Source organism: Phyllopteryx taeniolatus, chromosome 18 (assembly GCF_024500385.1).
Source record: "Phyllopteryx taeniolatus isolate TA_2022b chromosome 18, UOR_Ptae_1.2, whole genome shotgun sequence".
Taxonomy (NCBI): domain Eukaryota; kingdom Metazoa; phylum Chordata; class Actinopteri; order Syngnathiformes; family Syngnathidae; genus Phyllopteryx; species Phyllopteryx taeniolatus.
In genome coordinates, this window is record NC_084519.1 from 15,136,665 (window position 1) to 15,159,054 (window position 22,390).

The 22,390-nt window shown below is 42.6% G+C and overlaps 3 protein-coding genes across 6 annotated transcripts; 1 reads left to right on the forward strand and 2 right to left on the reverse strand.

Annotated features, from left to right (window-relative positions):
• Positions 1 to 259: 259 nt before the first annotated feature.
• Positions 260 to 6,112, reverse strand: cipcb (CLOCK-interacting pacemaker b). Of its 3 annotated transcripts, none has more exons than XM_061755043.1 (4): positions 5,766 to 6,112; positions 4,410 to 4,574; positions 4,143 to 4,315; positions 260 to 3,363 (listed from the first exon to the last, which is right to left on the reverse strand). In XM_061755043.1, the coding sequence occupies exons 2-4, from the start codon at positions 4,519 to 4,521 to the stop codon at positions 2,557 to 2,559; spliced, it is 1,092 nt and encodes a 363-aa protein (XP_061611027.1). In that variant the 5' UTR covers positions 4,522 to 4,574; positions 5,766 to 6,112; the 3' UTR covers positions 260 to 2,556. The 3 variants fall into 3 exon arrangements, with proteins under 3 accessions (XP_061611027.1, XP_061611028.1, XP_061611026.1); XM_061755044.1 differs by having other exon boundaries at positions 260 to 3,360; positions 4,410 to 4,591; positions 5,766 to 6,110; XM_061755042.1 differs by having other exon boundaries at positions 4,410 to 4,591; positions 5,766 to 6,110.
• A 1,993-nt stretch (positions 6,113 to 8,105) lies between these two features.
• actr10 (actin related protein 10) lies at positions 8,106 to 13,802 on the reverse strand. The gene is made up of 13 exons (XM_061755041.1): positions 13,596 to 13,802; positions 12,796 to 12,868; positions 12,298 to 12,380; positions 12,100 to 12,208; positions 11,884 to 11,991; positions 11,741 to 11,808; positions 11,564 to 11,643; positions 10,388 to 10,423; positions 10,214 to 10,293; positions 10,065 to 10,138; positions 9,423 to 9,504; positions 8,741 to 8,942; positions 8,106 to 8,669 (listed from the first exon to the last, which is right to left on the reverse strand). Exons 1-13 carry the CDS (start codon positions 13,670 to 13,672, stop codon positions 8,488 to 8,490), a joined length of 1,254 nt encoding a protein of 417 aa, XP_061611025.1. The 5' UTR covers positions 13,673 to 13,802; the 3' UTR covers positions 8,106 to 8,487.
• Positions 13,803 to 14,391: 589 nt separating this feature from the next.
• Positions 14,392 to 21,892, forward strand: LOC133468491 (armadillo-like helical domain-containing protein 4). Of its 2 annotated transcripts, none has more exons than XM_061754475.1 (8): positions 14,392 to 14,786; positions 15,838 to 16,311; positions 17,631 to 17,879; positions 18,747 to 18,863; positions 18,960 to 19,103; positions 19,881 to 19,912; positions 20,002 to 20,151; positions 20,649 to 21,892. In XM_061754475.1, the coding sequence occupies exons 2-8, from the start codon at positions 15,858 to 15,860 to the stop codon at positions 20,721 to 20,723; spliced, it is 1,221 nt and encodes a 406-aa protein (XP_061610459.1). In that variant the 5' UTR covers positions 14,392 to 14,786; positions 15,838 to 15,857; the 3' UTR covers positions 20,724 to 21,892. The 2 variants fall into 2 exon arrangements, with proteins under 2 accessions (XP_061610459.1, XP_061610458.1); XM_061754474.1 differs by having other exon boundaries at positions 14,395 to 14,786; positions 17,628 to 17,879.
• The last annotated feature ends 498 nt before the right edge of the window (positions 21,893 to 22,390 follow it).

The window sequence follows — 22,390 nt, forward strand, 5'->3', positions numbered from 1 at the left end:
CTAATTTACATTCGCATTTGTCCAACATTTAAGCATAGCAATGATTATGCATGATGACATTTGCTCTCTCTACTGTACACAAAACATAGCTACTCATGCTACCATAGCATACCATTTAGTGTGACTGATTGCCAACAAGTTTGATATTTTTTTTATTATTTTTGTTTCATCACTGAAGGGCACAAACATACTTCTGTTCTGCCCCTGTCAACAGAGGGCGTGACCTTCCTCATCTTAAGAGTAACAATGAAAACTCAAATAACGATAAGGCTGCTTGTTTATTAAAACAAAAAAAACGAAATAAAATAAAATACATACTTAAGGGGGAGCGGCAGGGGACACTTGTTTTGGTCTCACACAAAAAGTCTTTCACAAATACAGCGGGTGTCAAGTTCAGATTGGCCTAATCAGCTGCAGGGTTGAACATCGTTGACACACACTTTCTCACATTTGCAATCACTGTCACACACACACTAACAAACACTCATTCTTGCACTAAAACACACGTTCACTCGCATGCTATCACACGCTCTCATGTACTCTTGCATGAATACCTTCTTACTCCCATGCGCTCTAACACTACACACACACTTAACCACACATTCACTCACTCACATACACTCACGCTCTCATGCTCTGTCTCACACAAAAGAGCCGTGGACTTGCTCAAACATATTCGATCGTGTGCACAACCCCATTGTTTATAGTTTTTTTTTTTGTCAAACAGACGCTTAAACTGCCCACCAAAAGGATCACAAAGCAAAGAGTAACATTAGAAGGGTACTTTTTTTGACACAAACACTGGCGACAGTGGCCGACAGAACGCAGACACAATTAAAGAAGAAGAAGCGACAGATGGCCGAAAGAACGCAGAGACAATTAAAGAAGAACAAACTAAAAAAACAGACAGGCCGACAAAGCACAATCAAAAGCGGCTTAATGCGGTCTTAAGACCCATTGTGAAGACTCAAGTGCAACAGTTGAAGACCAGTTAACATGGATATTTGACTACAAAAGCCGTCAATGGCAGTGAATGTGTTTTAAGAGCAAATTCACATTGGCGGAACCCAAACGTCTCACATTCGACATCCTGAAGTCACAACTGAAAATATAAAGTACACAATCCCTCATTTTAGTGAGCCATTTCAAGTATTTTTGGGGTACTTGATACAGAAGAATCAAGATAATTAAAAGCATAGTGGTTCAGGGTGTGTGTTGATTAGCATTAGCTACCTTGTTTTAGTCTGCTCGGGATGGTGCAAAGTGCTTAAATGCACCACAATTGTACAAAAAAAAGTACACAAAAAAGGTCGACATGAAAGACAGAAAAGACAGCGAGAAACCGCTACGCTAACAGGAAGCCGGAATCGACGGGCGGCCGTTGCCAACGTCCCTCGCGTGCAGCGTGAAACAAAAAGAAGACACTTGCGGTACGTTGGCCGAAAGCTCGACGGTCACGTGATCCGTAACCGAAGTCTGCCCGGCCAATCAAAAGTCAGCATCGGCCACAAGTGGGATAATCTAATAATAATCTCCTTTGAATTTGGAGACGAAGCAAAGTGGGGCCCATCACACATCCAGCCAGCCCTGTCAAAGTGGTTTAGCGGTGAGCAATGGTGCCTCACAGCGAGGAGGTCCAGGGTTCGATATCATTGCAACCGGGGCCTTTTTTTTATGCCGAGTTTGTGTTGGTTCTGTCAAGGAAATGTGAACCCCCAACACGGTTCAACATCTGCTGATTTTTGGGAGGGAACCTATCCCCCTTTCCCCGCTGAAAACATATCCACTACTATTGTGCTCAGGCCATTTAACAGTATCGATTTGGTGCCAACTGACAGCCTATTACAGTTCAGTATAAACCTCTTGTGTGGGGGGGGGGGGGGGCGCGACAATTTTCGTTATTCCTGGCTGAGCTCGGTCTCTTTGCCCGGGGGGCGATTCACCGAACTCCCGTTGACTGTTTTTCCCCAAATAATAGCGGCCTCTACGCCGCTCTACGATTCGATACCAATGTGCGTCATGGCGGACATCATAACCGCAACAAACTGCGCCTGTTAAGTGAACATGCCGTGTGCTATGATGAAGTGTAATATAATGATGTTTTAATTATGAATTATTACTTATTTAATTGTTAGTTTGATGTAAGTACGAGTGCCTTGACATAACGTGAATAGTGACGGGTCTCTATGTGTCAGTCTTGTGATTGACAGGCGAGAATAGAAAATAATGGCTGGATTTTCAATCTCTACGAGAAAATTTCTATTAGAAATCGTTGTGTAAAATCTTTCCATTCCAAATCTGACAGTAAATGACAACGTGGTATTTGTGCAGGAGTAAAAAGAGCGCTGTGAGCGTTGGGCCAACCAAAACGCCTCCAGTGAGGTGGGGGCGGCAGGTGGCGGCTAAAAATGTAGGTCAAATGGTCCAAGCCAGGCTTTGAGCGGGAGTCTCATGTGGGCCACGTTACTCTCGCTCCATCTGTCTCCCAAGCCCTCGCCGCCCTCCTCAACAAGTCCCGGCTACGGCCTTCCCGTTCTAAATGCTCTCAGTCGGGGGCTAATTGTCCTTCAAGTCGGTGAGCGCCGGCGGCTTCCCGTCTTCCTCCTGAAGGCTGGCGTGCAGCTTGACGCAGGTGCCGTCGTCGCCGCTGCGCAGCGCCTGCAGGAAGAGATCGGTGTGCTCCCTGAGGCGGTCCAGGTCCATCTGCGTGCGGCGGTTCTGGCGCAGGAGCTCCTTGGTGCGTAGCGTGATGTCCAGGAGGCCCGATTTGCTCAGGATGTTGTACGTGTTGCAGAAGCGCTTGCGCCTCATGTCGGCGCTACCGTCGTCGTCGCCCTTGTGTTCGCCCGGCGAGGCGTCGTCCGGGAGCGTCGGGCTGCTAGCGCGGCTGGGAGGGCGGGAGGAGAAAGACCGGGAGACTTCTGATTGGCCGCCGGCCGGCGAAGGCGCCTCGCTGGCGATTTGAGGGAGTCGGGTCTGCGGCTGGCGCGTGTTGTCGGGGGTTGCGGAGAGAACGGGGGTATGGCTCTGGCTCTTCTGCCGCTTCTCTCTTGGACCGTGCTCCCTCTGAGAGCCTGACGCCGAGGAAGAAGAGAAGGAGGAAGAAGAAGAAGAGGAGGAGGAGGAGGCGGTTCCCCTCCCCGAGGAAGAAGTGTCGCCGGGATGCGGCGCTATCTTGGGGTAGGACTTGAGGATGGGAAGATACTTCCTGGGGCGCCTGTGTCGAGAGGCCCCCTTGGAAGCTTGACGGGAGACGACGGGCTGCAGGAAGACCACCTGAGGCTGCCGGACCACCGGCTGAACCACTTCCACGGCGGGACTGAAGCTCCAGGGCTTCATGGCCGGGGGGGTTTCTCCAGGCTGCTGAGATAACACCGTCAACGTGAATGTGATGGCGCCATAAAGAGCAACGCAATCAATCATATTTCTGGATACTTTTTTGTCTAACATTTTTGTATTCTTTTGTAGTAATGTTGGTTAATCATTGTAATATTTTTTTTTCTCCTAATTGTCTATTTTTAAAATATTTTCATCCAATATTTTTGTATTTTTCATCGAAAATTGTTGTATCTTTGTATCTTTTTTGTATGATTTTATACAAAAATTCTATTTTTCTCCAATATTATACTTTATCACCTAATATTTATAGGTTTTTTTGTGCAATACATTTTTATATTTTAGAAGATTTGTCTCATTTTATAATTTTTGCATGATTCTTTTTTGTTTTCTTTCAGAATAATTATTGCTTAAGCTTCTACTCTCTTTCTTTTTATAATAGTTTTTGTATTTTTTATCTATTATTGTTGTATACATCATCGTGACACTTTTAAGTCTTAGATTTTGTATAATTGTATAAGATTTTTGTCCAAAGTTTTTCAGTTTTCGCACAATCTTGCTGATATTATTTTGTCCCAAAAAAATGGTCAATACTTTATGAACTAATTTTATTCTAGTGTTTGTGAATTTTGTGTCTAATATTTTTGTATTGTTTTGTAATATTAGCTAAAGTTTCAAATATTTTTTGCTCTTATATTTTTATATAACTACTCATATGTATCATATGTGTTTTTTTGCCCAATATTTTGGATTCTTACACAAAATTCATGTCCAATATTTGTATAGTTTGTGCAGTGCGCTCCTACCTGTTTTAGAAGCATGTTGTTCATGATGATCATTGGGGACATGCTGGAGTAGGAGCCCCCGACCACAGCCAGCTGCCCGGAAGCAGACCTTCGGGCGTCCGGCCGCAAGAAAGGCCGCGGCGAGTCCTCAGAGTCGGTGTTGTCCATGGTGCCGGTGTGCTCCGAGCTCGCATCTGAAGACGACGCCAAAGAAGAGGGAGCGCGATAGATTGGACGCGCATTCAAAACACAAGAGGCGTGACGGCTGTTCAAAGTTCAAGGGCGAACCTGAGAATCCGGAGTCCCTTTCTGAGTCGGCTCGGGACTCGCCGTGAGCCTTCATGACGCGCGGCCTGTTGGCGGCGCGCAATTCGCTTTCCGCCTTCCGTTTGGAGCTCATCTCCTCGCTTTCCGGTTGCTGCCGACGAGATGGCCTACCGGCAACTACATCAGCTGATCAGAGGATAAATCTGGAAATCAATACACAAGATCAAGTAGACTTTAACACCTTTCAACTTCAGATCTTTTACACAGACATAGAACAGAGATGATGATGACGACGCGTCAATTTTTTTTTTAGGAAGAGCCATAAAAGAAGCGGCACAGCAGCTGCGGGTAAGGGAATTCCGGAACGTTTGCCACTGGGTTCAGTTGTTGCAGTCCAACAAGTACTGCGCAGTAGGGATGCGCAGAAACCGATTTCATTCAGCTGTTTATCTCCACGCGGCTGACACGGCTCCTGCTCCACGACGTACATGTCAGGCTGCTAAAGTGGTATCGGTGACGTAGTATCTGAGCATTTTTTGGGGCGCGAGATAAGTGTCTACCGGCTGCCATCCAACTGGATACAGAAAAGCGAGCATTCGCACTCACATCTATGGACAATGAGGAATCCTCAGCTCGACTAACTAACATGCAAGCTCGACACAGGAAGCCGGCACCTGCATTCCAAACCTCAACCTCAGAACTGTGAGGCGGCTACAGCGACCATTTGTCTTACACCTGTAAGATAAGCTTCGTATGATATTTAAGTATTTTGAGGTGATACTGTGGTGTATATGTTAGGATTTAAACAGTTAATTTAGCAAATTATTTTTTTAAATTTGTAAATGATCCAATATGACGACCCACTTGTGTTATGTTCGACCAAGGTTTTCTAATGCATTTTATTTTTATTTTATTATTTTTTTGGTCTGGATGACTACAGGCCTAATAGTCTGCATTGGCAGTGACAGTTTCAAATAAAATGGTGATTCTCCTATTGAATTGCTTGTTCGCCCATCATCTTAACCACCTTTGACTTGCACACACACAAAAAAACATTCAACGTTAAATGTATGAAAACATCACAAGTCCTCTCTTTAAAAGCAACACATCGCAGTGTGAATGACAAACTCTCCACGGACTATTTGTTCGGGGAAAGCGTTCAGATTCCAACATTGATCAGAACAACGATTTTAAAAACAACGTAAATTGATTCCAAGACTTCGAGACGTCAAAATACAACGCACAGGCCTCCAACTGTGCAAGCACCAAATCATCAGGGTTAGCACTGTTGTTAGCTAGCCGCTAAATTGACGACAAAGAGAAACGGAACACACACACACACACACAAAACAACGAATGTAAAAGAAAACAGCTTACTTTCTGGGTCCGTTATGACGGAAGTGAGAGAGAGAAGGAGGACTACGGCAGAGGGTTCCGGTGAGGCAGCGTCGGTCGTCGGGCGGATGCTTTCCCGTGTGTGGCTGGCGGCCAGAACTCGCCTTTCCACGGTACAGTACACGAGACACGTAGGCCCCTCCTCCCGCCCGTCACTCACATGTGAAGCACGGCGGCACCAATCGCCGACGGACGCCGTAAACTATCAATGTCCCTCAAACGTAATTAAAAAAAAATAAAGCATCAACAAATGTCGCTCTTGCAGCGATTTGGTCAGAACGCCACTAAAGTAGGAAACAAGACACAGACGAGTTTGCCATATTTGGAAAAACGGGGCGCGGCTTTCTTCTGAGTCGTGCTGGCGTCACCATAGGTGTCCGCCCACACTGTCGTGTTCCGAGCTCCTGATTGGCCAGCGCGGCCAGCAGCTGAAAAACGTGACTGGTACCCGATGTGAGGGGGACCGAGTACACCGTGTTCAGACGGCGTCCTGTGCAACGCGAGCATATCTCCTCCACCATCGGGGAAGCCGCTGTCGTGTCGATTACGTAATAGGCCCGCTTGTCCCGCAGCTAACCTGAGCCGCTATTATCTCGAGTGGGAGGCTGCAGGCAGGCAGGCTGGGGACAAAAAGTCCTCACGTGCTCAACTTGCACCAGTGAAAGTGCAAGTCAATCATTAAAATACAACCCAGGTAAGAGTCACAATACAATCTAATCAATTCAGGGCAATATGCTGTGTCAACCTTTTCCATTTTTCCGGCTTCATGGGTGGTAACAAGGCCCTTTTGTACAACCGGTTCAAACCTGCATTTGAACTACTTTTTTTTAATTAGAAAAAGATAGAAAAAAATAGCATTCCATAATATTGCACTTCATAGAAATATACAGTAGTGACATAATTACATTCAAATTTAACAGTTTTTGTCACACTGCATCAATTGAAAGGCCATTGTGCCCGCTTTGGCCACTTGGGAGCGGTATAAGACAGACAGATGAATACATAAGCTCCTCTCAGCTCATCAGTGTGACACTAATATTAGTCATTCTTCACAGAGGACAAATAATATATGACTGAGTAGTGTTCTATTGTCTGTCAATGTGTTGCTGCACTGTTTGTGTTCAATCTGTTGCTTAAAGTGTTATAGCACCGCAACATTAGCATTAGCATTAAGCTATGTGTTTGAACATTCACACCCGAGCTGATCAAATCAGCAAATCACTCACCAAGCCCACCTTTTGAAGCCACTCACATTCAAAGTCACAGATATAACAGTGGAGAATGTGAGGATGGTAACCCAAAAAGCTCCAAAAAAATACCAGCACCTCACATACATGTTTTGTATTGGTATTATGCAAAATCAATGATAGCCCCGGCCCAAATATTAAGTATTATAAGAGTATGGGAAAAGTTAAGTGTCCATGTCACTGTGCTGGAGGAACAACATTGTGGAAAGATGGCACATGGCAATTTCCCGGTTTTATGGGTCGTAACAACCTCTTTTTGTGCTACCTGGAAAGCTTGCATTTTCCTATGGAAACAGATAGAAGATAGAAAGAAGTCCACATGGCAATCTTCTGGCTTCTGAGGTAGTAACAAGCACCTTTTACACTGCAGATACTCTTTCTGCTGTATAAACAACATGGTGGAACACACTATGTTTGAGGGTTTCCTGCCATATTAATTACTCCTCAACTTGTTTCCTTCCCCCCAGAGGATCACTGATGCTATGGAAAGTCCCACCAGCTTCAATGTGGGGACAAAGAAAGCACGAACATTCCCTAGTTTCACCAATGTACCAACTGGAAACATGATCCGATTTACTGGTGCAGACGTAACCAAACTCTCAGCTGAGAGGAACCGAAGGGAAATGGCGCCCTCTGGCGTCCTCTAGCTGCACCCGTACATTTCCCGTACATTTTTGTTAACAATGCCGCAACATGAGCATCTCAGATCACACCACCATTTTCTATGTACCAATAAAAATAAGTTTATTGTTTTACTTCTTTAGATCCATAACGGGGGGGGACCCCAAAAACAACCAAAAACAGCTGCAGTTTCCACAGGGGGTCTGGATTTTTGTATGGCTTATCATTTGAAAAGATGTGCTGCAGGCAGCGCGTCCATTAATTATGAGCGTCCAGATGCGTTTTCAAGGCATGTCGCCTAATTGGGCCGCTGTGCTCCCGAGAACGGCCTCTGCTGTCACCATAACAAAGATGGATGAAGGCGCCTGTCTCATTTGCCTCGCTGGTGTATCCACCATGTTTAAGGGCTTGCGAATGTTACACTTGCGCACACAAAAAAATACGACTTAACTCGTAAGGGTTGAACACAGATTTATTGTGGTTAAATTTGAAGTGCTAACACATTTTTCTACCAAAATATCCTCAATTTTAAGATTGGGCTAGCAGCAGCTGGAATTACTGAGAACACAAATGTGCGTGCGTATGTGTAGGAAGCCTTTATTTGAGGACTTGGACAGACACCACCTGTGCCAATAATAAATAAACGTAATCTTTTTTCCACCCTCTTACATTTTTTTTAAAAAAAAGCCTCTTTTGTGTTTTAACACTGGCATTTTGGTAGGACCTCAAATATGAAGCGGACGTGTCCACTAACACATGATCGGTGTGGAAATGTTCCAAGATAGCAGGACTGCCGGTCTACAAGGGAGCACAATTGTTTTGGCGGCGTACGTGTTCTACTTCTCGGTGGAGAAGGCTCTCTTCATGAGCGGAGGCGGCGTCTTGCCGGGTTCGTACAGCGACTCGGGCGGCGGCGTACTCAGGCAGCACCAGTCCGGTATACGCCCCGTCTGGTTGTAATAGTCACGGGACACCGACCTGCTGCCCAAGATGTCCTGCAGCGCACCAAAGATGGCGCCTAGTGGAAATGAACTAAGCTTAAAATGCAATTTTATTAGAAAAAGCGAGTCAAGATAGAGCATTTCCTACCTCCGAGCCAGGCGGTGCAGTTGGGCTTGGCGGGCGGCGAGTGCAGGCGGAAGCTCTTGCTGGCCAGCACGTCGCGGTACTTGGGCTTCTCCACCAGCTGGCGGATCTCGGCCAGCAGCCGGTGCGGGAAGCCCGGCAGCAAGGCCGTGCCGCCGATCACCACCAGGTTCTCCGACAACACTTTGCGCGTGTCAATGGGGCACTAAACCACCACAAGAGGGAATTACCGTTTATATTGTGACGGCCCGAGAGAAAAATGTTTGACATAATAGTAAAATGAGCAATCAAATTAAGGTGGCGCGGAGTCAATTTTCTGGCTTCAGCTGTAGTAACAAGCTCCTTCCGCACTGCTTGTAAAAATGGCAATTGTGTACCTTTTTCTGCATCGCTGTTCTGTATAAACTGCATTTTCGACATTTTAGACACTTTTACAGAGCCCTTATGTGACTCCACAGCAACACAATTAATTAGTCTAGCCTACTTCAACTCCCCGTGTTGTGACAAAAGTGCTACAGAAAGCCGCCTATCACCATGGAAACAACATTACGAATCCAACCGCTTTCCCCCTTTGTACACTTGGAAGAGCGACGTATCCCGCAAAAGGGTGTTGAAGCTCTGCGGGGCTCGTTAATTAGCTGCAACCATGCAACTCGAGAAAAATAGTTTTTTTCTCTCGGCGTACCTTAACCAGGGCGTCGAGTATGAGTGAGGCCACACTCTTCTCCTCGTTGTCCTGCTCAAACAGAATCTCCATCACAGAGTCCCTGCAAAAGAAGTGGATGGAGTGAGGTTCCCCATTATAACTGCAATGGGGGGGGGGGAATAAATAAATACATTTTACCCCTCAAAATGTTTTAATAAGCAGGGATAAGGGACCAATAAGTGTTTTCGGGTTCACCCCCTCTGAAAAAAAAGCGGAAAAAAGAAATCTGCAGGTGCCGGCCGAACCGCAAGTATGCGGGGGGTCCACTGTATAGCTGCTACAACACAGACTGATGGGAAGTGGATGGAGTGAGGTTCCCGAGGCTGGCAAAGTTGACAAAGTGTATACAGCTACAACACAGTGATGGAAAATGTATCAAGTGAGGTTCCCAAGGTCAACAAAGTTAGCATGTCGATAAGGCTGGATCCGCAGAACACATTACATTTTGTTATGATGTATATTGCTACAACTCACATTGAATCGAGTGAAGTTGACAGCTACATCCCCACAGCTCATTGTAAATATTGTTAAATGTGTATATGACTACAAAACAGAAAAGTGAATAGTGTGAGGTTCCACAGACTGACAAAGTTAGCGCGTCGCTATGTCTACTGTTTTCACCTGATTGATCCTTTGATGTGCAGGATTTTCTCGCCATCCAAAGGATAGTCGACATCTGGAGGCGGAGCCGGGCGCTATGAACGTAAACAGAAGACGACGACGACGTTGTACTTGGGTGTTTTCGTGACGTGTTCTCACATCTTCCTCACCTCAGCGGAACCGTCCATGTTGAACTTGGCCGCCTGCAGCTTGAGGCCTCTCTGCAGGTCGCTGACAAAGCATGTTCTCACTGCGGCAAACAACATTGGTGTATTTAAAAAAACAAAAAAAACCTAAAAATTCATTTTCATAGAGGGGAATTAGAGGCGTTTGTTCTGTCCCACCTTTAATGTCCTCCACAGTCTCCTCTGGAATGGTGCCTGAGGGAGAAAGAGAATAGGAATGACATTGTATTGGATAAGTGCTCAGTAAAAATTACAGCGATACGGTAAACACACTTTTTACGGCTTCAGGGGTCGTAACCGGCCCCTTTCGCGCAACAGTGGCGCCTTGAGATAAGAGAAAATCATTCCGTGACCACGCTCGTAACACAAAAAACTAACGCAAATCATCTTTCCCAATTTGAAATGAAAGGAAATGTTATTGATCCGTTCCAGTTGACCCCCGGCAAAAACTAACTATTGTAATGCAGCTCTTTCTAGTGTGTGCAACCTGGCCACTGGGGGGCAGTATAATACTGACGGAGACAGTGACTCGGTAACTGCATCTAAATTTTTTTTTTTTGCAGAGGATAAATAATACATGCCTGTGGGTAGTGTAGTACTGTCTGTCTACATGTGTACTATTTGTGTTCAAATATATATTGCTTGCAGCGTTCTAACACCGCCACACTGATGTTACCCGTTAGCCTGTCTATAGCTTTTCCCATTATGTGTTAGCATTAAGCTAGTATACTTAAAGCCAATGCTATGAGTTTGCTTTAAATACACAAGGTGTATTTCTCTCTGTTTTATGTTTAGTTTGACAGTAAACCTAAACTGGAAGTGGCAGTGACAGTTTAAAGCCTCTTTTTCAAAGAAATGTTCTCTACCTGCCAAACTGCTGCATGTTGTGAAATGAGTTGAGTTCACTGCCACCATACAGCGTTCGCTCGCATCTCAAATTCCTGCTCGCAAGTTGAAGCAAAAAAAAAAAAAGTGTCCGAACAATGGCTTTTACCTAAAAAAAAAACAAAAACAAAAAAAACTCAAGTCCGGTCACTTGTATCTCAAGGCACCACTGTACATGTAAAAGGTGCTTTTACTCCTTTTTCCGTGTCAGTGTTCTGTATAAATGGAGAAGGCCTCCAACCAGAGGAATAAATTCAACCCCTTGTTTTACACCTTCGGCGGTAGTAAAAAGCCCCTTTCACACTGCAGTCGCAGCATTTTGCTGCTTTTTCCCCCATGTTGCTGTTGCACACAGTTTGTTTCGGCCTTCTGGTGGTTCAGTTTCAAAGGCGCAGGGGGATAAATGCCAGATCTCGCTGTGAAATGGGCTATTAAAACAGTCTTTTATACCGATGACGGCGGGTACACTTTGTCCAGTGGTGGTGTCCGTGTCCACGGTGCACTGTTCCACAAGAAGTCCGTCTAATTCTCTAAAATAAACACAAACATATGTAAACTATATGATCAATTCTTATGTGTGTTACATAGAGAATGATGTCATTTGTACAGTCCATAAAAGCTTCTCACTTGTGGATGGCTTTTCCACCCAAAGGCAAAGCCTCCCAAGCTGGCAGGATCAGAGTGCACTCATACACCTGACGGTGGAGTTAAGAGGTTTGCATACATGCATAAGTCCCAAACATTAGAATTCTCTTTAAATGGAAGGATACGGGCAACACCAGCGTCTCAGTGTGGCCACAGTCCATCACCAGGGCCGAGTTGATGCCTAACGTCATGATGGCCATGAGGTGACTCGGTGCAAACAGCACAGAGGGCACCTGGCAAAATATATATATATATATATATATATATATATATAATAATAATAGTAAATGAAGCGGAGAAAGGTTGTCAGGATACTACAACAAATTCCCATAAAGTTGTACCTCAAACTGTTTGAAGAAAACCTTGGTGAGCGTCTCCCTGAAGTGAGATGGACAGAGGATGGACTCGATAATGACCACTCTTCTGTCGCGAGGGTTCACCAGCAGATGTCTGATGATTGGAAAAATTTACAAAAAAGTTTCAGATGTTTACTAACTAGGTTTTTCCGCCCTCAATAACAAAAGAACACAGTACATTACCTGAAGTACAGAGTGTGGATAAACTCTTTTAGGATTACATACAGCTCTTCTGTGTTGATGTTGTACTGAACCACTTTGGTTGCCTGAAAGGAAAACAATGCGACATGTCAGCCAATCACACCAGACTTCAGCTGAGTAAGCATCTAATAGAATAAACTAAGTGTTTGGTCGTTAACCTTTGGCTTTTTGGAGGATGATGGCACCACAGAACAGGAAATGACAAAGCATCTGGCTGCTCAGTACAATATCCATCCATTTTTTATATCACTTATTCTCCTTAGAGTCACAGGTGGCCTGGAGCCAGGCTGACACTCTACTGACATTTTTAATGAGAAGTTGGATGCATGTTTTTGGGGTTCTTCCCATGCTTGCGTGGGTTTTCTCCAGGTACTCTGGCTTCCTCTCACATTCCATGTGAGTGTGAATAGTTGATTTACGATATCCAATAAGGACAAGACCTACAGAAAATGGATAAATGGCAGCAGATACGCGTCTTACCTGCTGCTGTCCCGGCTTGCGGATCTCGCTCGGAATGATGAACCTGGGCCCCGTTTCCCCTGCAAAGCCGCATCTGGAATGAAAAAAATAATAATAATGCAAAATGAAATCAGTGGAATAACGCTCTACAGCAAAATAAGTAGCCCTGGTGGGACAAAGACGTCTTTATTTGTTTTCTGCTTCATGTGATTTGCCTTAGGCAAGGTTGTCATGCTTGATTCAAGTCACCACTGTTGGACTAACTAATAATAGAAAGTAAAAACATTTCAATAATCAGCTGCGTTAAGACAGAAGTTAACTTTTTGGATTGGATTGCATTTACAAGACGGAGCGCGTATAAAAAGATTTAAAGAGATTCAAATGAGAAAATGATCTTGGTGAAGACCGGGAGCAGTTCAAATTAGATTAATCCGATTTGAGACGTATGCCTCAAGTGGCTTTTCTCCAACAGAACTTCATTTACTTTACACCAACGTAATAATATTTTTTTTCACGACGTAAGTGTTAAGTGACACTACAACTAAAATACACATTTCTATAATGCAACTGCATTTAAAAACGTATTAAAATGTACGGCATTGGGGTTTAGATTTTCCTGCTAACGGCATTTAATCTGTTGTTAGCTCCAACGACAAATTACCATTGGCTTGTTAGCTTTATTTACTGACGTGACCGTTGTACATAGTAATAAAAGCTAAATATTATGTTCACTGTAGCCGACATAAAAAAAAACACATCATTTACCGACCACTAGGACGTTAGCAGTGTCAGCTAGCCGAATAATAAAGATTACCACTCACTTTGTGTACGCCGTTCCCAGATCGATGACGATGGCGGTCTTCTCTGCTCCACTACCGAGACCATCAAATAAGGGCATTTTAAAGTCGTCAATTTTAATATAGTCACTTTAATTGGCGTCGTCGTTTTTGGCGTCTTTTAGCATTATTGTAAAGAACCAAAACCAAATCTCTCGAGTTCCGGTTTGGGCTGGGTTGGGGTTTGAGGCACAATGACGTCATGCAAAAACGCCTGAGTAAAATGCGACAAATAAAAAATCTGTCAATCCATCCAAAAATAGTCATCAAAATCCCAAACTATTTATTTTGTCGCCAGATTTTTAAATATGATCACGCATTCATGTTTTTAGGCATATTTATGGGTATTTTAATCGTAAAATAATGTGGTCATTTCAGATAACGAATTCGCCATCAATCCATCCATTTCGCGAACCAACCAATCGCAGGGCAGGATTACGAATTAGCATTTAACCTAATTTAAAAACTAAACGGCGTTTCCATCGTTTTATCTTAATTAAGTACCATAACAGTAGTATTACTGTATACATATATTACTTTAAATTTTTTATCTATTTATAGTTTTGCTGGGTGTCGTGATGACGTCACGGCAAGGCGCTCGTTCAAAACGCCGTAAAATAAATAGCCATCAAAAACGTAAACTATTGAATTATCAAAAAAGTAAGATATTGAATTAGGTTACGGAACACGATAATTAATAAATAGACCCATATTTATAGATATTTTAGTATATAAGCGCGGAAGCAAATCGCACAATTTTATCTTTGGCAAATTGACGGGGTACTGCCACCTACCGGACTGGAGTAGTGATTGGTAGCATGTGCGGAAATAAATGCATAGGAGGGGGAAAAAAGAAAACACGTGATAAATAAATGATTCCACACTGTGAACACTATATCATGTGGTCATTTATTTCATCGCGAATCAAGCATTTAAGTCTAATTTGCCGTTCAAAAAAGGCTGTAAATGACAGCTTCCATCATCTCGGGCTGATTTAGGGCGCCATTGGAGACAGTGGTGGGCGCACTTGAGGAGGTCTGAGGCTGGAACAAAAACAACAACAAAACCGAACCTCCCCTCTCCTTTTTCTTCTCTCTTCATGATCCATCAGCACAGGAACCCCTCATTCCCGTCGCAATCTTTGCATCCTCTGCGATCCATCATGCACTCTTCAAGGTAAGTACACTCTTCTTTTTTGTGTGTCATTTTTGTGCTCCAGATAGCACAAAATGCGCAAATCTATATTTAACGTGTATAGTGCGATTGGAGTGGTTCCACAGCGCAGTGTGGAGTTGTTTACTCTGCATACCTCAAGCCTTCAGCCGGGGAAAGGGGGCTATTTTGTATTTCATTCTTATTCTTTTCTTTGATTGCTGTTTGAGCATTTGTGCTTGGTGATGCTTACAGTGACTCAGCTCGGATTTGGTAACCATGACACAGCGAATCCGGAGATTATCACCATACAAAAAAAATTGCATTTTGCACGTTTAGTTGTATTTATACGACATTTTGCATGCATTTGCCCTTGCAAAAGGGGAGAATAAGTGCTATTTTTAGGTGTCTTCATTTTTTTCCGTTTTATTGTGATTGCTGTACAACCAAGACCAACATTAAAATAAAGCAACATAATAGCCCACGGTGTTTACCAAAAACGACAGAGGTTTTATTAATAAAAAGTGTACGCTATTTAATATCGTAAGTCACTTTACTTGGTGCACAGTATAAACTAATACTATGCTTAAATATAGCAGAAAAAAATAACATTTAAATGAATCAAATCAAAATGTATTGCACAGAAAAGTAAAAAAAATATATATATATTTTTTTAAGTTAAACACTTAGAGATTTAAAAGTAAAATACAACTAAACTGTAGATTGGGCCCGAATGCGAACAGCCAAAATCGGCAAATAGTTGACACTCATTATAATTACCATGAAAACAAATGCAAATATTCAGGGTCCATTGTACTTGAAAAGTAAATAATGTAGTGAACATGAAGAGTAAAAATTGTACTGTACTCGATTAAAAAAAAAAAAAAAAAAAAAAGTTGAACAGGAAGCTTTGTTGTGTTTGGTCGTATTTCATTTCATTTGTAAATTGTATTTATCTTTCAGTGATTCTTTGACATACCACTAGAGGGAGCCAGCATTTCTCCAGTAGTACTCGTACTCGGAGTGTGATTCTTCTCGGTTTAGATTCACACCTTCTGCGCTTCTTCATGTGCAGGCGCTGAGAGCAGACAGAAGATGTTGACGTCTGACGCGCTCCATCGCCTCCTCCTGGCCGGAGTTTGCCTGTGCGTGTGTGGAAATGCGGTCCTGGAGATCCAGAAAGAGGCTGCAGGCTCGCTCGGACGCAGACCCTGGAGGATGTTGACGCAAAATCGGGAAAGTCCTGATGCAGAATCTGAGCCCAAAAAGTTCTGGAGGACTCCGAGAGACATGATGGATGACGTAAGCACCTTGCTGCATGAAGACGCAAGGTGGTCTTCCACCACTGGGGCTCTAAATCCATCCAGTCGCACCCCCACGCCGGTCTCTCTCCCCTCTCGGACCTCCACGGCGTCGTCGCCGTGGGAACGCGAAGGCCCCGTCATGCCCGCCCCGCCCGAACCCTTCTTCCCAGACATGGGCGTCGACACCATGCCCAAAGAGGACGGGGTGGAGAGCCTGTGGACCGAGGCCCCCGGGCCCAGCGGAGGTGAGTGTGGAAAAAGTATTTTTCTACCCATTTATTGTGGCTGTGGAAATGGTCAAAATATTAGAAACAGCTCTCGGGATGATTCAGCGCACTTCTATGCTACGGCTAAATCCGAATTTTCAATTGAATAAAAGAAATTAAATTATATACAGTAATGTAACAGTCATTTTGTAATGTGTTTTTTCAATAAGGAATTCAACAGTTTGTGCCTCACGATGAATTCCTTGCGGCTCCTTCTTGGTGTGCACGACCTGGCCACCGGGGGCAGTATAATACAATCATTCAGACAAAGTAATACCTATAAAACGCCACTGGGTGACAGTATCACTGGGAAAGACTGAGTAGTGTAACTCTATTTTAGCTTTATCATTATTATTTGACTATTTCTCTTGGTGTGAGAGTCAGGAGCGTTGTCGGCGAAAGCTTTTGTGATCCGTCTGGGTTGAGATCACCATGTTCTGCCGTGACCCACACAAGCAACACCGTGACCGCTGAAAGATTGCATGCTGGGAGGAAAATATTCAATTCTAAATCCTAAAAATTGATACTGAGGAGCACAAAGATTTGATATAATTGCGTTTTGGGATTCCTCGTCAAAGCGAGAAGGAGAAAGTACAGATACCTGAACAAACTTAAAGGCAGTAAGAAAATATTTATACTTTGTTACCTGGAGAAAGACAAGGCTGTTTAACACTCCCTGCCTGCATGTCAGTCAGTGTGTGATCCGTTTTCCACTTCTTTTTTTTTCTTTTTTTTGGGGCAAACTCCAGACAGGAATAGAAGTTAATTAGTGCGCCGCGGGTGCCCGTCGGGGTTCAAAGCACAGCGACGGGAAGGCAGGAAAGGAAAGAAGGCGCCCGAAAACCACATTGCTCGTCGTGTCACACGCTTTTGGGTGTGTGCTCCTCGCTCGTCTTTTTGAGTTACAATTGTTTTGGATGACTGCGTCATCACTCAATTCTACAAAGCCGTATTACGGGCCAAACTGTCAAGAAAAACATGACAGGTATCGGCCTTATTTCAATGTATCAGGTACTCGTGAAGGCTGCCGATACCTGCCACCGATACTTCGGAGGGAAACAAATCCGACATTGAGTGAGTCCTCCTTGCCAGTAGTTGGCGCTACAGTGCTGCGGTTTGACATATCTGCTTACCATCATGTGCGTCAGAAAGAAAGAATGGTCTTTGTTTACAATTATCTGTCACGATATTAAATGTTTTGTATCAAAAGTACTCGCGATATCGGTACTTGGTATCGGTGAGTACTCATACTGGTATCGGTAAATGTGTTTTGACGTGGAAATGTTTTCCGACAGCAGACACGGCGGCGCCGCCGTCCCCGGACGACACCACGGAGGGCACCATGTCGTCCGAGTCGCTGCCTCTCATCTTTGAGCCTCTGGAAGAATCCGCGGCTCAGCTTCCGGCCGCCGCCACGGCAAGCGCAGGCGCGCCGCTGTCGGAGGCGGACCCGGAACCGCAGTTCGCCACGGAGACGGACAAGCCTTCGCACGCGCCGCCCCCGATGACGCCGGACGTCGAGCACCTGGATGCCAGCAGACAGTCAGGTCGGTTTGGACCGATAAAAAAAAATTCTTTCAAAATGGCTGCTTCAAACCAAAATGGTTGACTTCCCGTTCAGTTTGTGGCTTGGGTCCTTGAGACTTTTTCTTGCGCCCTGTTCTGATAGACGTGTCCATCCAATTTGGAGTCGATTGGTCAAACTAATGTTGGGGGCAAATTTTTTTCAGGGCGTCGATAATAGTTAGAGCGCCTTCTGCTGGAAAACATTTGCCATGACACCCTTCTTAAAGTGACAAAAAAACATTTGACTAACAAATTAAAATTAATACTGGAATAATACAAATGTAATAAAGTATACTTAAATTAAATTAAAATACTAATAATACTGGATGGAGTGATATGTAATACAATTCTATTCTATAAAGTAAAACAAAAATTGATTAAATACTGGATAACTACAAACATAATAGCATTTTTAAAATAATAAAATATAAACAAGTCCAAAATTTAAATAAATTATGGGGAAATAAAAATGTACCGAAATCAAAGTATTAAAACTACAAAAAATATTCAATTAATGTTTTCTGGATAAATAGAAATGTATTAAAAATATTTGTAAAAACTATTAAATAAAATTAAGCTAATTGTGTACATTTGTTTAATTAATCCTGGACGAATAGAAATGCAATACATGAAAAAAATCTAATTATAAAATCAACAAAAAAATTTATAGAATAAAAAAAAAAAAATTTATACTGAATAACAACACAATTTAAACAAAAAATATATGCAAAGCAATTAAAAATGGCAATGCAATTAAGTTAATAAACAAATGAAAATATAGAAATAACCTTGTTCAGAGGGTGTAAAAAAAAAAACGAGCTAATGTCATGATGTTTTATGACGCACAGGTTTTGGCACTGTGCAGACCTCAGAACTCACAGACATTGTACGAGCTTCGGTTGTCGTGGCAACCAATCCACCTGTGCACAAGCCCCAGTCGGGTTTAGAGGAGACGGACTCTGAAGGTGACTCACAAACACGGCAAACTTGAAGTAGCGTGGCTTTACATTTTGAACTGCATGTCGAAAAGTCACTTAACTTGTTTGCTTGGTTTTCCACAGACGATCCGGACGAGGACGAGAATTCCGAGGACTCGCCGGAGGACGAGGAGAGCGACGAGGACCCGACGGAGATGTCTCGGACTGAGCCGCCGTACAGCCTCATCCCACCGCCTCCCGTCTGGGTGCAACGCAACCAGGGCCTGAGTATGAAACAGCAATTGGCACATTGGGAGGGGATGACATTTGTAAATGTAATGACCTAAAGTCCATTTTATTTAAGAATCAAAATAAACATGGCCCGAAACCAGAAATGTTTTAAAGAATTGAACTTATAATGTCCAACTTTTTAAAACATTTAGTTATTTCACTATATTTTGATGAAGAAAATACATTTTCAACAACTTGTGTATTATAGGATATCACACGATTTTTTTTAAAACTTAAACTAAAAAACAATAAAATGGGGGGAAAAAAGAAAACCAATCACAATCAGCGCATTTTTGGATTTCAAAACGTGTAAGGTTCAAAGCTATCACGCTAATTTCACATTTCCTATGAACAAGCAAAACGATTAATATTACTGCTGAGGGAGTATGAAGCCAAAAGTGTGACAAAAATGGTTTAATGCTTTACCTTCTATTTAATGATGTCTTGACTGTATTTTTTTTATAAAGTACTTTTCCTCGTTAAAAGCCATCCATCCATTTTCTCGACCGCTTATCCTCAATCCAAATGACTAAATCTCATTTCAAAGTAAAACGACATGTTAAATGTAATAGCACATGTATATGATTTTATTTTTATTTTTTTACATTTGTAATAAACAAAGAAAAACCAGATTGAAAAGATATGCTTTTCTAAATAAAAAGAAATACTGCACACTATTTTTTATTTGGACGTGACAAGATAACACCCTTTTTTTCTGGTTTAATTATTATTTTTTTTAAATAGAACATCAATAAAGTCGAGTCTTTCTTGCAGTGCGCAGCTGGGTGGCGCTGATCCGAGAAAAGGTGAGACTAACGCCCCTGATCGGCCTCGTCCTTTACTTAGTCTTTCTATTTTTTTTGCGACCTGTTTGCCGTCTTTCCCCACGGTGCAGGCGGGCTACGTTTCGGGCATGATGGCCCCGGTGGCCGTCGGCATGGCTGGGGCCCTGCTGCTCGTGGGCGCCCTCTACAGCGTGAGGAGGATCCACCGTAGGAGGAGGAACAGCTTCAAACGCCAGCGGAGGAAGATCCGACCCGCGGAGGTCAGTGCGCAAACATGATTACCTCCGCCAAGGATCTTGATGTTAGCGGCTGTGTTTGTGTTTGTGTTGTGTTTGTTAGCGGGATTATGCAAAAACCTCAGACTCGGTCGATATTATTAGGTCATATTCTTATGCAGTTATAACTAAAAAAAGTTTAGAAAACAATTTGTTAATGTCCCTCTAAAATTACTTTACAAGGACTTTACAAGGACTTTTTTTTTGGGGGGGGGGGAGGGATCAACAAGTTTACCACACTTTACCACCCCCTAAAGGACTGGAGTGGGGCAATATTGGGTGCAATTTATGGAGTGCTCATTTGTTAGGAAATTAACTTTAAAAAAAAAAGGAGCTTAAAAACAATTGCAATGTTAATAGTGAAAATAAATGTTAAATGCCAAAAAATATATATTTTTTTACATCATCCTGCTACTAACCAACCATCTAATAACAATGCGGCACAGGTAATGATGAATCCCTATGAATTGTGTTACCCATAGCAACCAGGTGAGACGTGCATCGGTCGGCAGGATCAGGCCATGCTGCTGGCGGACAGCTCCGAGGACGAGTTCTGATCCAAAAGACTCTACCAATCAATGTCGCCATGACAACCACATCAGTTTGCCATCACATCAGACCGCTTTATACTGCCGGACAATCTCATGTGGGAATTTATTACATGTTTAAAAATGTCTTTCTGATGCACTTATCATATTAAAAAAATAAATAAAAAATAGAAAAAGTTACAAAATCTAAATACAATATATTACTTGTAAATGTATTAATGTAAATACAAACGTATTTATGTATCACACTTATTTTAAGGAATAGGGATGAGAAAGAGCAAAATGAGACACTAATGTCTGCCAATTAGCTTCGCCACACAGCTAGCCTTGCTATGTCCAAATATGTAAAAACAAGCTCAACATCTTCACTGAGAACGGTGGTTAGGATTAAGTACTTTTAAAAAAAATTTAACATTCAAGAGCACCACGAGTTGGATTGTTACCTTTTGAACAGAACCAAGCAAGCTGTTTACACGTCACACTAGGCTAGCTAAAATGCTAACAGGACTAGCTTCCTTAAAAGCAAATCACCGATGTGAAAAACAGCTTCCTTTCTAATGTAAAAAAAAAAAAAAAAAGTGTGAACAAATCTGTTCACATATTTTAAGGCATACAGTGGAACCCCGATTTAACAAACAAAATAATTTTGCATTTATGACATTTGTGAACACCACCGGTTATGTTGGCTTTTGAATACTTTTTGTATTAGACTTGCTAAGATCCTAACAGGGCTAGCCTAGCTTCATCAAAGTGAGGAGTTATCTTTCCTAAAAAAAAAGTATTTTTCTTTTTGTAATTGAAGCCTTTCGTACACATTGTCTGCATCCATGTATGGATTAAATGTGAATGTTGTTTTGTTAGCGTCAAACAAATGTAGCGTAAAAACAAAACATTGGACTAGCAATTGTCCCTTTGGTGTTGTTTGTTACTGTTATTATTTTTTTTAGGTAAGAACGAATTACTGTTATTTCAAAAAGTAAATTCAATCTTTTACTAAATTGGGAGCCATTTTGTTTACACCTGCAATAGCAGTCAGTCAATATACTGTACACTCATCAGACACATCATTAGGTACACCCCCATATCTAATCTAATGAGATGCAGTTCTTGATCTGACTTTTTTGGGGGATTATTCTCATTAGATTTGATTTATATTTTTTGTATGTTCAATATTGAACTGCAGGCGTTAACGCAATAAAAGTTTTACGGTACAAAAAAAAAACAAAAAAAAAACAGGACACATTTTGCCTTTTGTGTGTTTTCTCAAATAAAAGTATTTCAGAAAATCAAATGGAGTGTGACTCATGTAAAATAAAACAGACCAGTCCGGTGTACAGCATTAAAAAAATCAAATAATTTATTTCTGTGTTCTTTTTTGTTTGTTTTCGCTCTCTTCTCCACATTAAATAAAAGCTATCGGGCATTTTCCAGATCCAAATCCAAGGGGGGGAGGGCGGGGGTTGGGGGGGGGGGGGCAGGAAGGTGAATGCCGGGGGTGGAGGGGTTGTTGCTAAAACAAGTCATAAATGCAGAAAAACAAATTGAGATTTGTTTGCCTTTTTTCCCCCCCAATCCAGCATGGATGGCGGAGGATGTTTTTGTGTTCCATGGATGGCACCAGTGAGGACAAAGGACTTTCAAGAAAGTGGGTGGCTCATTTTTTTTTTTTTTTTTTT

Coding starts and splice junctions, on each gene's coding strand:
- actr10 (XM_061755041.1), bottom strand. CDS start 13,672: ATGCCCTTATTTGATGGTCTCGGTAGTGGAGCAGAGAAGACCGCCATC. Junction 11,809..11,883: donor CTGAGACGCTGGTGTTGCCC/GTATCCTTCCAT, acceptor CTCCACCGTCAG/GTGTATGAGTGCACTCTGAT. Junction 10,139..10,213: donor ACATGGACGGTTCCGCTGAG/GTGAGGAAGATG, acceptor TTACGTTCATAG/CGCCCGGCTCCGCCTCCAGA.
- LOC133468491 (XM_061754474.1), top strand. CDS start 15,858: ATGTTGACGTCTGACGCGCTCCATCGCCTCCTCCTGGCCGGAGTTTGC. Junction 16,312..17,627: donor GGCCCCCGGGCCCAGCGGAG/GTGAGTGTGGAA, acceptor GTTTTCCGACAG/CAGACACGGCGGCGCCGCCG. Junction 18,864..18,959: donor AGAGGAGACGGACTCTGAAG/GTGACTCACAAA, acceptor GGTTTTCCACAG/ACGATCCGGACGAGGACGAG.
- cipcb (XM_061755043.1), bottom strand. CDS start 4,521: ATGAGCTCCAAACGGAAGGCGGAAAGCGAATTGCGCGCCGCCAACAGG. Junction 4,316..4,409: donor AAGGGACTCCGGATTCTCAG/GTTCGCCCTTGA, acceptor CGTCGTCTTCAG/ATGCGAGCTCGGAGCACACC. Junction 3,364..4,142: donor ACAACATGCTTCTAAAACAG/GTAGGAGCGCAC, acceptor GTGTTATCTCAG/CAGCCTGGAGAAACCCCCCC.